The sequence below is a fragment of the Myotis yumanensis genome, unplaced genomic scaffold, assembly GCF_028538775.1.
Source record: "Myotis yumanensis isolate MYYU_CA2020_CCGP unplaced genomic scaffold, mMyoYum1.0.hap1 SCAF_9, whole genome shotgun sequence".
NCBI lineage: Eukaryota > Metazoa > Chordata > Mammalia > Chiroptera > Vespertilionidae > Myotis > Myotis yumanensis.
The window spans coordinates 60,685,577-60,701,687 of NW_027223760.1; the positions used below are offsets into that span (position 1 = coordinate 60,685,577).

Consider the following 16,111-nt stretch of genomic DNA (forward strand, 5'->3'; position numbering starts at 1 on the left):
GTTCAAGGGCCTTCAGTGCTCATTCTCCTCCCCAGTATCTGATTCTCTAAAATAGAAACAAAACCCCATTTAGAGCAATAATTACCTTCGCCTAATAAGCACTGCATACAGCCACCGAAATGCCCTGCAGCACGTTTTTGAAAGCGAAGGCCTCACAAACCTTCCATTCTCGAGTATACTCTGTTGTGGTTATAATTATTCACCTCCTTGGCACATCAGACTCAGTTACTATCTTAACAGACATGACCATGTTGAAAGATGAAAAAGACAGTCATCTCGCTTTGCTAATTCCCTAAATTCCGAACAATCCTCAGGGTTACAGGAGTCCAACCAACTTCCTGGACTTGATGCTCTTAGTCCTCTTGCTGCTCAGGAGCAATCAGGGCAAAGGGCTGTTCTTTTGTAGGACGCCATTGCACGGTTATTTATCATTTCGACTTAATAGCTCTAATTACAAAAGACGGTGTCATGGGATTTTTTTAAAAAAGGCAATTTTCTTTGCATCCCAGTGGGAGAGTTAGGAAAAATGTACAGAGCATCTGCTGCGTGCATTTTCAATTGTTCCTGGTCTTTACGGATGCTGTTATTTTCTCAGTTGTAGGAGTTTTACATTTTCAAGTATTACTTAAGTTTACCCTGCACTGGGAATTACAGCTTCAAGACTCTTGTTCTGGTCTTATGCCATTAAAATAAAAAAGGAAGATACAACCTTTCAACCACTGAATTGATTGCTGGTCAGTAAGAACAGGCGTTGAGTGGGATGCGAATGTACAAAGTCTGTTAGCAAGCAGGGGAAGAACAGTCTCGGGAAATGTTAGAACAAGGGGTTATTATAGCACTGGAGAAGGCAAGATTTTACAAGCTTCAACAATAGGCATGATGTCAGACAGAGCCCTCTCTTCCAGGGAAAACATCCTAGACCAGTGGTTCTCAACCTTCCTAATGCTGCAACCCTTTAATACAGTTCCTCATGTTGTGGTGACCCCCAACCATAAAATTATTTTCGTTGCTACTTCATAACTGTAATTTTGCTACTGTTATAAATCGTCATGTAAATATCTGATATGCAGGATGTATTTTCATTGTTACAAATTGAACATAATTAAAGCATAGTGATTAACCACAAAAACAATATGTAATTATATGTGTGTTTTCTGATGGTCTTAGGCGATCCCTGTGAAAGGTTCGTTCGACCCCCAAAGGGGTCGAGACTCACAGGTTGAGAACCGCTGTCCTAGACCAGTGGTCAGCAAACTGCGGCTCGCGAGCCACATGCGGCTCTTTGGCCCCTTGAGTGTGGCTCTTCCACAAAATACCATGTGCGGGCACCCACATACAGTGTGATTGAAACTTCGTGGCCGATGCGCAGAAGTTGGTTTTTGGCCTGGGCGAGTCTATTTTGAAGAAGTACTGTTGATATTTGGCTCTGTTGACTAATAAGTTTGCCGACCACTGTCCTAGACCTGTGGTTGGCAAACTGCGGCTCGCGAGCCACATGCGGCTCTTTGGCCCTTTGAGTGTGGCTCTTCCACAAAATACCATGTGCAGGTGTGCACGTACAGTGCGATTGAAACTTTGTGGTCCATGCGCAGAAGCTGGTATTTTATGGAAGAGCCGGTATTTTGTGGAAGAGCCACACTCAAGGGGCCAAAGAGCCGCATGTGGCTCACGAGCCGAGGTTTGCCAAGCCGCAGTTTGCCGACCACTGTGACCTAGACCATCGATCCATCAGGGAAGACTAGAATGTGGTTGATTATTTTAAGAGAGAACACTTGCTACCTCTTTCCTCTTGGTTAACAAATGCTAAATGCCACATTCAGTGGGGTTACAAGGCAATCAGTATAGGTCCCTGCTGACCACATTGGAGTGGTGGCCGCTGGCCAGCTCACCATCCAGGAGGTGGCAAAGGAGAAGAAAAGGCAGAAACCAAACCATGTGGAAATATCAGAGAGAACAAGACACATTCTTGAGGATGGACTGTGAAAGACTCAGAAAGTTAAGTGGTTCAAAGTATCACTAAAAATGAAGCACAATATCTTAATTACTTAAAATAGAGCCAAAGACGTCTGCCATTTTAAACTAGTATTTTTTAGCTCAACCATTCATGATAAGAACACTCAAAGATCAGATTTTTAAAAATAGCTTTTAAGCCGTGACCGGTTTGCTCAGTGGATAGAACATCGGCCTGCGGACTGAGGGGTCCCAGGTTCGATTCCGGTCATGGGCATGTACCTTGGTTGTGGGCACATCCCCAGTAGGGGGTGTGCTGGGGGCAGATGATCAATGTTTCTCTCTCATCGATGTTTCTAACTCTCTATCCCTCTCCCTTCCTCTCTGTAAAAATTCAATAAAATAGCAGGGGCTTGTCAAGGGTGGGGGGGAAAAAGGACACATATGTAATACCCTTTGTAATGCTTTAAGCAATAAAAAAAAAAAAATTCAATAAAATATAAAAACATAGCTTTTAAGAGCATTTACATTTTTTTCAATAAAAAGATCACAGAAAACCAAAAGGTAGAAGGAGTTTGAGATAGCAATAATTGTACCAGCACGCGAGTCTATCTCTGCTGGCCCTTAATTTTATTATTAACATCTACTCTAAAATACCATTATATTATGCAGTCCTTTACATTTGAGTGATGTGTTTACAAAAGCATAAGGGTCAAGTCCAACACAGTGCAAATGAAAAAAAAAAGAATCTGTCAACTAAAAAATAAAAATTTAAACTGGTAAGAACAGATGCCTATCTTGGATCTTAGTCAAGAATCGATAAAACTAAAAATCTGGAGCACCATAAAAGCCGGAATAATTCCATACATTTAATGGTTATTTTTTCCTTCTAAATGTGCAAAACAAAAGGCCTTATTTTCTACTGTTAAAAATAAGCAGCCGATCTATTTCATTTCTCGTGACAAAGTCACACGAAAATCTTCTCTTTGGAATGCTTCTGCCCTGAAGGAAAATCTCTCTTGTCACTTGTGTCAGACCTCAAACCTTAGGCAGAGCTTCCTGTCAGCATTCCCCCATCTTACAGACATACAGTAAGAAGGGGGTGCCACTGCTAAAATGTCCCAGAAGGTGCTACTGGTGACCAGTGATTGTTACTAACAGTGGATCTTAAAAGCTGGGAGTTTCAGCAGAGTCCAGGGTCATAAAAGGTGCTCCACTTGCCTGGTGGGTCCACCATGTTTGCCAGACCCAGGGACGGCCTCCTTGAATGTGTTACACACAGAGTTCAATGTATGCAAACAGTAGTAACCCCGTTGTTGAAATCACACAAACATTCAAATGCCTCCTTAAGCTGGAATATAGGATTCAAGCCAAGACGATGAAACAAGAGGATGTCTGAGGCTAGGAGAAACAATTTAACTCCAATGTAAAACACTGACTGCCCCCTTATCCTTTCCAGCCCATTACAAAGAGCATTTCGCCCATTAAAATGAACATTTATAGCCTGGCTGGAGTGACTCCGTTGGTGAGGGTCATCCTGTGCACTGAAAGTTGCTGGCTGGATTCCCGGCCAGGTCACCTATCTGGGTTATGGGTTTGATCCGTAGTCCGGGAGCTTACTGAAGGCAACCAATCAATGTTTCTCTCTCAAATCAATTCTCTTTCTCTCTCTCTCTCTTCCATGTCCTCAGGTGAGGATTAAAAAGAAGAAATACATTACATCTATAAAAAGCCAAAACTAAAAACAACAGGTAAACCATTTTATACTCTTTTATGTTATATATATTTTAATATGTCAAAGAAACAATAAAATATATCAATGCCAATCAATCCCCTCTCTGGTTTCCGGCTTTTCTATCACTTGCACTTCAAAGAGTCCTGTGTAAGATATTCCTATGGTTGTAACTCCATTAAGGATAATGAAGGCAATGAATGAAAATATTCACTGTTATGATTAAATGTTAGAGCTGGAAGGAATCGCTAAGTTAGCATATCCTACACAACCCTCCCCTACTCCCACTCTTACCCTCCAAGATACAAACTGGAATCACTTTGCTAAGGTTCCAGAGACATTATGGCATAAACAGAAGAAAACCCTTCTTTCTTCTCCAAACATCAATGACCTAGGTATGTAGTTTTAAAACATCTAAATAGCCACGGCTAAGCAGAGAGAGTGAAATATAAAAACTGCCAAAGAGATTTACCAATATGAGGTCTCAGGTTTTCCAGAAGCAGAAACCCACCACAGCACAAGGTTCATGTGATCTAAAGACCACAGAGCTAAAGTGCTTTGGCTGGGAATTCCCTGGAAAAGGGAAGAAACATATCTCCCAAGATTCGAATTAGCCAACATTAGCAGTAAAATTAGCAAACCAACAAAGAGAAAGACAAACAAGGATATCTGGGCTAATTTATAAAAATCTTGTGATGCCTTAAAATGCTGTTCTCATTCACTAGTTAGCAGTTAGAGGAGAAACTGTTTAAAGGCACATCCTAATGGCCTCTGAGAAGATTACAACCAAATGGATTTTTTACTAAGCTGGAGCCTTGAATCATTTATATAATTTATTGATTGGCTGTTACTTTCATTTCTGTTTGTATGGGGAGCTGAAACAACAAAAAGAAAACCCTTTTTTCTTTATACTAATTCTTATTCTAATAACCCTTCACAGTAAGACATAAATCTGGCAGGACCACCTGAGCCCTAATGAGCAGTTTTACTGCAAGACGTAAGATATTAGGGTAATCAATTCCTTCTGTCAAGCCACAGATGTACCAACTATCAGTTTAAGACTTTTTATTAGATGTTTATCAGCTTTTTTCTTCTTCTTTAAAGAAATAGTTTTAAAAAACAATAGCAAGCACACACATAAAGTGCCATTCTGCAGCTGGTATGCTTTAATCTTCACCTGAGGTCATGCTTAGAGAGAAGAAGAGAGAGAGAGAGAGAGAGAGAGAGAGAGAGAGAGAGAGAGAAACATTGATGTGAGAGAGAAGCATGATCATTTGACTTCCGTATGTGCCGGGAATGGAACCCGCAACCTGGGTATCTGCATATTAATATATAATAATACAATATCTACAAATGAATAAAGAGATGTCTGAAAATATATACAAGACAAGAGTAATAGTGAGAAAAACTCACAGACACAGACAATAGTGTGGTGATTACCAGAGAGAAATGGGGGCTGGGGGAGGTAGAAAAGGGTAAAGGAGTGATAAATTGTTATGAAAGGAGACTTGACTTGGGGTGGTGAACACATAATACAATATACAGATGATGCATTATAAAATTGTACAACTAAAATCTATATAATTGTATTAACCAATGTCACCCAATAAATGCAATAAAAAATTAAATTAAATTATTTTTAAAGGATTAATATTGGTTATCTTTGTTGATGACATGATGGATGATTTTTCAGTTTCTTCATATTCATACATTCATGCATTATCAAAATTTTTTCATCGAGCATGCTATCCTATAATTGTAATAAAAAATAATTAAAACTATTTTATTATGAAAAAGAGAAGTAATACATGCTTATTGTATATATTTTTCCACTGAACATTTTACTACATTAATTCTTCAAAACATAACTTTTAAAGCTGTTCAACATTCCATTACACTGATCTCCCAATTTTACCATTTCTCTACTATGGAGACTTAAGGATTGTTTCTAATTTCTTATTGTTAAAAGCAACAACAGTGCAATAGATTCCTTCTACCTGAATCTTTACATGCCTCTCTGGTTACGCCCAAGAGCTGGAACTCCAGTTTTGGAGTTACTGGATAAAAGTCAGGGATTCTAGAACACCGAAAAATTGCTGTCCTAAGACACTATGAATTCATGTCTCCATCATTAGTGACTGTGTGAGAGACCATTTCACTCCGTCCCTGAGAACTTGCCAAAGCTGCGTTTGCATGCCAAGCTCCATAAATCAAACAAGTAACAAAAACAGACATACGAACTTCATACAGCAACACATCAAGGCACAATCAAGCTGACTTCACATGTCTTCGACTTTGCGCAATGTAACACGTACGGGCCTTACTCCTCTTCATTTCCCTTTACCTCCTGAAAGTTCAAATTTCTTAGCCTGTCAACCAAAACCTACCTCTTTTCACCTTGTTCATCTGGCTCCAGCCACTCTTGCCTCCTTGCTGTTCCTCAAACACATTTCACACGCTCTGCCCAAACGCTTTTGCCTGGATCCACAGGGCTCACCCTCTCACTGACTTCAGCCCTTTGCTCAGAAGTCCCCACACCCCACCGACGCTGTGGGAATTAGCACCCCCTTCTCCGGCCTCCCTGGCTATTGATTTTCTGTTTTTCTCCAGCATTGACACAGTATGCTTTTTTAAAATTATTTTCCCAACATTTTCTGAAATTAAAAAAAAAAAATCCTCCAAGGCACTGCCATCCCAATTCGTACAAACAATAAGTCTGTCTCCTTATCATTACAGGAACCAAGATCAGCTCTAGCACAACTTATACTGATGTCTTCTCCATGTTGGCCTCTGCCCATGCGAATACCCACAGTCCAATGCTGCTCACTGAGGAGCTCCGTCCGCTCTGCCCTCTCTGTGCAATAACCTTTCGGTCAAGATGCTGCCCTTTGCATCTTGCTTTTCACCTTCATTGCACCCAGGCTCTGTGTCCTCTACAGCAGCCAAATCCACAAAGATCAGTATAAATATAATCAGATCATTCCTACTCAGGTGTGTGTGATTCAGTAACTGAGAGAAAAGCAAATTCTTGGAGTTTCTAACTGGAAAAAAGAGATAAAAATATGTATGGCTTGTGTTCTTAAGACATTTCCATTCCATTTATTTCTTCAAATTTTGCCATCTCTTTTCTTTTGTCTTAGTCTTTCCACCTGAAAAAGTCTTATTATAGTTTGACATTATCTAAGAAGCATCGATCTCCCTTGTGTTTGTCATGCCATTTAGCACTGACCTCCTCCCTCTGAACAGCAAAGGATGCCTCCTTCTGACACTCCTCCTCCCTAAGCAAGTGTTTTTCTACCTCAGTGAATCTCCATTTCATATTGGATTTCAGCCTCTCCTTCAAAATGTATTTGAAAACTGCCTTTCCACATATCACTTCTACCCCTTGTTTCTTAGAGGGACTAGGCATCGGATCCGTGCACTCGGTCCTACGTAAAATGCTGGCTTTTAGATGTCATTACACACTTCAGTTATTTTCAGGAGTAACTACTTGAAGATAAAAAAAAAAAATCTTTTCAAAAAAGACAACTTTGATGTTGTTTATTTTCCTCTCTCATTATAATAGACAACGCAACGTGTTTGCTTTCTTATGTTGTATATAAAGACTATTTCATGGCTGCAATGAACTAAAAACATTTTTAATTTCATTTTTCCTTGAAATGTAAAATAAAGGCAGCGAATGGTCAAAGAACCATATGTAACAACCTGTACTATTTTTGATGGTAGAATAAATTATTTTTAAAACAAACAATGATACTTTTCTACATTCTACACCAAAATTTCCTGAGATGCCCTCAGCTGCTCACTGCCACATGATATATGAAATATTCCCTCAGAATGAAATCCTTCCTTAGGTCCATGAAAGACTACTCACCAGACTTCTTTGCTTTTAAAGCAATGACAGCTGCTAGCTCTCTCTGCACCTGATAAAATATTAAGAAAAAATCAATTAGAATAAGAAAAATGTAGATATCAAAAGCGGTACTTTGTTTTTATATATGCAACCCAAATTAAGAGCTATAGCAATCAGAGCTAAATTTGCTGCCACTTTTTGGGTTTTTGTTTGATTTTAGTAATGTGGAAAAACCTCTGCATAGAAATTTTAAGCTAAAAAGCTGAAAGAATCATAGTGATCAAAAAGAAATTAGATGGTTGCCAGAATGTATCATGAAACATTGGTATTTTTGCTGTACTTATGGGAAGAACTTCAAAAATATAATTATCAAACACTTAGAAGTAATTCAAATAACAAATTATTAAAACAGGCATGTATGTTGGCAAAGATAGAACTATTATTTATCTCTCAAAGATTCTAGCTTACACAGAAATTCTACAACAATTAAGATGGGTGACCCTGGTTTAACTGGACCTCTGCCCAAACACAATAAACGTTCATTTGAAATCTGACAGGTTTCCCAGCAAACAGTTCAGAAAATATGCCACATAAAAGCAAGTGCTACCGAGTCATAGGGTAGATGAAGTAGGAATAGACAAGACAAACTTAAAAATCCTAAGTGCTGTAACACCCCTCTTATTTGTCCAGATTTTTGCTTGCTCATTCTCTGTCTCTCAACCCCACATATTTGAGTGCTTAAATCCTTTCCTAAAAGCTTTCCAGAAGAGACAAAAAAAAAAAAAAAAAAAAGTTAACTACAATCACTTTCAAAGAAAAAAAAGTAATGAAGATTAACTTTGGGAAATCTGTGTTGGGCAGCAATTAAATATTCCATAACAAGAAAGCTCATGCCCCTACAGGACACAGTCTTTGAAGCTTAGAAGTGTGTGTCAACGCACTTCTAAGGTGTGTGGAGGTGGAGGAGGTGGAGGTGGAGGTGGAGGTGGTGGTGAGTTTGGAAGGGTCCTGATAATGAATTTTAAAGGGAAAACATGGAAGTTCAAGGTTAAAGAAGATTTGCTATTGAGATTCGTTTCATTTGTATTTATTTACTTGTAGGCAAAAGTAGCACAATATGCTAGACACTGGGACTCCACCTAGGGACCAGGTTCACGGTGGCCAGGGCATCCTCACCCGGAAGACAGCAGCTTCTGTGGCACTCACTGCTCTGCGGCCTTGCTTTCTCTGGCTGGCAAGTCCCAGTGCCATTCAAAAGGGCATACCCCTTATCATGCTAAGTGAAATAAGTCAGTCAGAGAAAGACAGGTATCACATGACGCACTCACTTGTGGGATCTAAGTAACAAAATAAACTGATGAACGGAGTGGATCCAGAGACATGGAAGCATGGAACAGAGTTCGGAATCTCAGAGGGAAGGCGGGGGAGGGTGGGCGGGTGGGAGGTAATAAACCAAAGACCTTGTATGCATATATGCATAACGCATAGACACAGACAAGAGAAGGCCTGGGGCAGGGGTGGGGGCGGGGGTGGGCTAGAGGGGGTCAATGAGGAAAAAAGGACATATGTAATACTTTGAACAATAAAGAATTATTTTTTTTTAAAATGGGTATACTCTTGCCGAAACCGGTTTGGCTCAGTGGATAGAGCGTCGGCCTGCGGACTGAAAGGTCCCAGGTTCGATTCCGGTCAAGGGCATGTACCTGGGTTGCGGGCACATCCCCAGTAGGAGATGTGCAGGAGGCAGCTGGTCGATGTTTCTCTCTCATCGATGTTTCTAACTCTCTATCTCTCTCCCTTCCTCTCTGTAAAAAATCAATAAAATATATTAAAAAATAAAATAAAAAATAAAAAATAAATAAAATGGGTATACTCTTGATTTAGCTGATTCTTTGATGCCTTAAAACTCTCTCCAGAAACTTATATAGTAACTAGAGTGCACGGGTAGGGTCCCTAGGCCTGGCCTGCGATCAGGGTTGATCAGGTTCCCCGCCTCTCCACCTCTCTACTTCGTCCTTCCCTCGCTTCCTCAGCGCCCTGCTGCCACTGCTAGTTGCTCGCCATGTTCCGTGTCCCCCCCAACCCCCGTGTGGTCAGCGCATGTCATAGCAAGCGATCAAACTCCTGGTCTCCTGGTCGAACTCCAGAGGGGACACTTTGCATATTGGCCTTTTATATATACAGATGAGAAGACAATCAGTCCTTCTCCAACCTTGGAAGTCTGAGCGCTGAAAATGCCCACGGTAGGAAAATGTACAGTTCAAGATCGTCCAGGGGAAAAGAGGGCTGGGGGAGACAAGTGATGCATGGCCATAGGAAAGCCTTCACAAATACTTGTGCAGGCAGTCAAATAAAAAACAACTGAACAGCCCAAACCGGTTTGGCTCAGTGGATAGAGCGTCGGCCTGCGGACTGAAAGGTCCCGGGTTCGATTCCGGTCAAGGGCATGTACCTGGGTTGCGGGCACATCCCCCGTGGGAGATGTGCAGGAGGCAGCTGGTCGATGTTTCTCTCCCATCGATGTTTCTAACTATCTATCTCTCTTCCTTCCTCTCTGTAAAAAATCAATAAAATATATTTAAAAAAAAAACAACAAAAAAAACAACTGAACAAAACACCCATTATTATATATTTTATATTTTAAAGTTGTTAATAAGTTTTATTATAGTATCACCATCTCTTTTCAGGATTGTGCCCCTTCACAGTGCCACAAATATTTAGGGGTGGGGGCAAAATATGGACCATAAACATTCACTGGGATCTTGTCAAGGCTGAACGATTCTATGACCTCCCAGGAAGATCCCACCATGGCTCAGAGACCAAAGGGAAGCAGGGGCAGAAAATGATGCTTGTGGATAGCTGCATTTGCTTACAGAGAACCAAATTCCATGCCTGACATTCTCTTCATGAGATCTCAGCTTTTCTTTCTCTAAACTGCAAATAAGGTGTGAAATACAACTAGCTCAGAAAAGGAAAGTATTATATTCCTACCATTGAATGACATGACATCTTTTCACAGATTCGGTGGGGAAAGAAAGAAGGAGTGCGAGCAAGAAGCCAATCTAGCATTTGAGGGGGAACTGGGAAGGTGATGAGAGGGGACAATGAGAACGGACTGCACAGGTCAATTTAGAAGGAACTTTAAAATAAAAACAAACATAAAGTAAATGAGATCACTCTAGACACCGAATGCCCTGCATGTCTGTAGTCTGGGAGGATGGAGGTGTGTTTTTTGCAGGGCCTGGTATAGACTGGCTTCCACTACCCCAGGATGGAAAAGGTTTCTAGACAAAACCTCAAAGGTAGGTTATTGTTCAGACAAAACAAACCACATTCTCTAGTGCACTGACCATCATTTCATCATTTTCAATTGTATGACTAAGGCCTGTCTTTTGGATGGTAGGGGCCTGCCTGTCCTTTTATGGTATAACCCAGGGCAATCAACACTCATTCACTGACCCACAGGAGGCGACACAGGGGTAGCCTTAAAAGGACATAGGAAAGATTTAGGGGAGAGAGAAAGCTGCCCCAGGGAGGACAATGAAAATCAAAGGAGAAGACGACCCCCCCCCCCCCCCAATAAGCTCCTCTCAGCAGGAATCTTCACGACTGATTCGCACTCAAGGCCTCCTTTGCAAAGAACTGTTAGGTTTATATTAAAAAACTAAAACTTTGAGCAACTGCAGAAGCAGAAACTAGAATTTTCTCTTTTAAAAAATATATATTTTTATTGATTTCAGAGAGGAAGGGAGAGGGAGAGAGAGGTAGAAACATCAGTGATGAGAGAGAATCATTGATGGGCTGCCTCCTCACACCCAGTCCTGGGGATCGAGCCCACAACCTGGACAGGTGCCCTGATTGGGAATTGAACTATGATCTCCTGGTTCATAGGTTGATGTTCAACCACTGAACCACACCTGCTGGGCATGAAGTACTAATAAGGTACCTGTTGGATTAAAAAATAGCCCTAGCTGGTTTGGCTCAGTGGATAGAGTGTTGGCCTGCGGATTAAAGGGTCCCAGGTTCGATTCCGGTCAAGGGCACATGCCTGGGTTGTGAGCATGATTCCCAGTAGGGGGCGTGCAGGAGGCAGCCAATCAGTGATTCTCTCTCATCATTGATGTTTCCATCTCTCTTTCCCTCTCCCTTCCTCTCTGAAATCAATAAAAAAATATATTAAAAAATAATAATAAATAAATGCCATGCATAGTCTAGCACCAGTCAAGCCTTCAGAGGACTGACATCGGGTCCACATTTTGACAACTTCCTGAGAAACCATGAGCAAAAACCATCCAGCTAGGAGATGCTCCTGAATTTCTGACTTTCAGAAACTGTGTGAGACAATAGATATGTGTTGTTTTAAATCATTACATTGGGGGTCACTGGTCATGCTGAAGAGTCCTTTGTAGGACAATGGTGATTTTCTACTTGATCTACTTGGGTGTCATTGGTTAATCTCAGTTTCTCTCTCCATGACTGAAATGGAACCCTGTTCTCAGATCAGGCTTATGGACACATGTAGAGCCAAGAGCCACATCTGATGTTGGCCGATGTTTTTATTTAATGTGGGTGCTGAACTGCTGCCCAGGTAAATAGGAGAAAGACATTCTTAATCCGACAGAAAGACTTTATTACCTCGGCCTTCCCTACTATGATCTGAAACCCCTGGGGCCAGATGGGTTTCAAAATTCAAACTTTTATACATTTCAGAACGGTACTGTACTTACCTCAAACCCTCAGTGAGGTCTGGGGCAACAACTTGTCATCAGAAATCACACATTAGTATTTATGCAATAAGATGTATGATTATTCATACCAAATGAGATAATGGAAGACTAGAAAAAGCTTCAGGATTTTCCACTAAGTATGTTCAGTAGGTTAGACTTTTTTTCCGGAGCTTTTAGATTTCAGAACTGAATAATGGATTGTAAACCTCTACTACTTTTACATTGAAAGTTTCTCTCCGTCATCTTTTTCTCATGTTTCCTCTTGTCAGATAGCTATGGAGTCACTACTCAAGTCTACTAAGAAATGCTTTCTTTAAATAGTTTGGAGTTTCATCTACCTCTCAGCGGTTCCCGAGCTTGGCTGCATATTAGAGCCAATTGGGAGCTTTGAACAACTACTTATACTTGGTTCCCAGCTAAATCAGATCCTCCGGGCATCAGTATTTGCTGCTGCTGTTGTTTCAAAGGTTCCTACGTGCTTCTAGGTTGTATCGCGAGTTGAGAATCATTCTTCTATCTAATAAGGTATCTTAGTTTTCCCAAGACTCAACCTCTTTATCTTATGACCATTTCAACTGACAATCGCTCTTTACTTTTTATTTTGTTCTCTAATTTAATTAATCTATAAAGGAACATGGCCCACTGTGTTCTAGGTATTAAATGAGGCTATAACTCAACCCAATGATAAGATTCAGTTACTAGCAACAATTTGACAGACACCATCTCCTCAAGTACCAGGAAAGTTGCAGGGATGCTTTTTAAGAAACTTAAACTTTAATTTAAAATGCAGTTCATTCGATATAAAAAAACTATATAAATCAAGACACATCTGTATTTGGGTATGTTTGCTCTTGTAAATATCTGTATAGTGGATAATTAAAGGACTGGTTACACGTATTTCGAAAATTCCCCTCTCCTCATGTTGAATTGTTTGGATTTTCTATCTTCCATAACCAGCAGGGCTGTTCACAAAGTAGTCCTGAAATTTAACAGGCACAAGAGTCCATCTTATGTCTAGCGTTCTGTCTTCTTTACTTTCTGGTACTTCGATAGTGCCTGCAGCCTCTAAATCTGAATGCCCACAAAGCTGTTCTGCATCAACACCAAGACTCAAGAGGCAACAGAAAGAGTCAAATGCAGACTCTGGGTGCCCGGGAGCACCTCCGTGGGAAAGGTCAACCGAGAAGACACGAGCAGGCCTCATGGAGCAAGAGGCCCTAGAAAACCAAGTGAGAGCTGGAGAGAATGCAGGTCATTTGCGGGAGGACAGACCAATAGTGGCAAATGCCTTAAGCTAACTGAAGCATTGTCCTTATAAATCAGTTTTTGATAGAATCACCAAGTCACACATTTCCTAAAGGTTTTTAGTAAATCTATTAACTTTGGAAACATTTACATGTTGGTTCCATGATAGAAATGTTTTTAAAACATAGACCTAATTTCCTAATTTCCTACATTAAATATAACAAGGAACATAATCCAGAATTCTTCCCCATTTTATTCCCAAATAGACTTACTCTTAAACCTCTATAAGATTTTAAGTTAGTAAGGACTTTAACCACTCTAGGGAAAAAAAACAAATAAATATACTTCTTAAAGTCATCAACGCACTTGCAGATAAGACACAAACTGAGCAGTGATGCTGGCTCGACTCTGGTCCTATGAATACCCATAGGCCAAGCAGCAGTTTTCTTTGTTCTGCAGAAGCCTGTTTTCCTATCTCCACGTTCATTATTTTGTTGAAGAGCTAATGTTGCCACAAATCTGACACATAAATAATGTTGCAATTACCTGTTCATGTCAACCAATAATTGAAAAATTAAGAAAGATATATAAATATCTGTCTAGACACCACTGTTCTCCACCTAATAGTTTATTTAACAAACTGCTGTTTCCCCAGTAATTGCTGTCACCACATCAAAGACGTGTTTGTTTAGCATGCTGAGAAGACAACATATGCTTACGCTTACGCAAATATATCAAGACGAGGGATAGTTTTAAAAGCTTTTTATTAACTTTATTTTTATTGTTGTCACTGTTAAAACCTTTTATATAAACTTGTTTTGAATACACACAGATATGCCTATTAATTTTACTAAAAAACACTGTTATCCATTTTCAGTAATCCAATTTCCATTGTTAACTCCTACTCTGCTTGTGATCATCTGAAAACTATCAGATCTTTTTAATGTGAACCTCTGTCCAAGCAGATGCATATCCATGTAGCTGATGCACGTCCATGTAGCAAGTACATGTCCATGCACTTAAATAAGAAACTTAAAATGCAAGATTTTATTCCCACTCATTGTGCTTTTTGGAGGTTAAGTGTCTCAACAATAGCCTTATTATAACCACAACACTAGTCAGGTCCCAGGTATCGCAGGGATCTCCTATGGAGGGGTCTCCTGTCTGTAGGGGGTAGAATCCTGCAGAAGCATAAAGGGATGTTACATTAGAAACACTGGATTGGGATGAATCCAGATCAAATAAGACCTTTGTCAACTAGAAAATCTATAAAAAGCTAACATGGGAGGGATTCCTGGGAGAACAAGATTCAGAACTCAAGATTCAAAAGCCTAAAACAGGCAAAGGAAATGTCCATTTACTTTAGGCCAGCCTTGAAAGTAGTTCTAGGATTCCAGTGTCACCTGGAACTTGCCCTTAACTCCCAGAGGCCTCTATGGTCATTGCACGTGAGCTTCTCCTCCTCTGAGCCAGCAATGCTATGTTTTAACTTCTCGTGCTTGGATTTTTTTTTTTTAACCTTCTCTTCTGCCATTTCTCTTTGACTTTTACCAAAGTTCTTAGCTTTTAAAGGTTCATGGGATTCGACTGGGTGCATGCAGACAATTCAGGTCTGTAGCCTTAATTATATCTGATGGCCCCTTTTACCATCTAATCATTTAATACGATATTTGCAGGTGCTAATGAGGGTATTCATCTTTGGGGGACCAGTCTACCAACCATGAAATAGTAACACACATCCTCAGAGCCTTCTTGAAAAACTATCCCTCAACACCTTCTTAGGGTCTTTCTTTTTTGTAATCTTTAATTTCTTTATTGGTTAAGGTATTACAAATGTGTCCTCGTCCCCCCATTAACCCCCAACTTCCCCTCCCCCACACACTCATGCTCTCATCCCCCTGTTGTCCGTGTCCATTGGTTTGGCTTATATGCATGCATACAAGTCCTTTGGTTGATCTCTTCCCCCTACCCCCACCCTCCCCTACTTTCCCTCTGGGGATTGATAGTCTGATCGCTGTTTCTCTATCTTTGGATCTGTCCCTGTTCATCAGTCTATGTTGCTCTCTATATTCCACAGATGAGTGAGATCATGTGGTATTTATCTTTCTCTGACTGGCTTATTTCACTTAGCATAATGCTCTCCAGTTCCATCCATGCTGTTGCAAATGGCAAGAATTCCTTCTTTTTTACTGCAGCGTAGTATTCCATTGAGTAGTTCTTAGGGTCTTATAGGAACTTGCTAATAGAGTCTAGTTCTGGAAAATAATATATCTGTTATAAAATTTTTACCAGAGTCTGCACACTCCGGAGTGCACATAATGAAGCTAGAAACCCTCAGAAGCGGTCTGAATGAATTCTCAATTGCTAAACCACACAGCCGTGTTTACCAGTATTTAATGACTCCTGACCATTTAGAAATTAAAATGTTATTTACTGTAACTTGTCAAGTCTCATTTCATAAAATTCTTCCAAAAAATTCTATAATCTAACCCTAAATCCAATTTGTTGAGACCTATTCAGTAACTATATAGTGTTAAGTGAAGATGATGTGGAAAACTGTTTTAAGAATACCAAATGGTTATTTTTAATTAAAGTGGACTCTCT

At 40.2% G+C, this 16,111-nt stretch overlaps 1 protein-coding gene across 2 annotated transcripts in view; it reads right to left on the reverse strand.

Annotated features, from left to right (window-relative positions):
- RAPGEF5 (Rap guanine nucleotide exchange factor 5) overlaps positions 1-16,111 on the reverse strand; it is a 201,389-nt gene that overhangs the window by 111,529 nt on the left and 73,749 nt on the right. For both annotated transcript variants that reach the window (XM_070424421.1, XM_070424422.1), the window contains exon 7: positions 7,557-7,605. In XM_070424421.1, the coding sequence (XP_070280522.1) occupies positions 7,557-7,605 (49 nt within the window). The remainder of the gene's footprint in view (positions 1-7,556; positions 7,606-16,111) is intronic.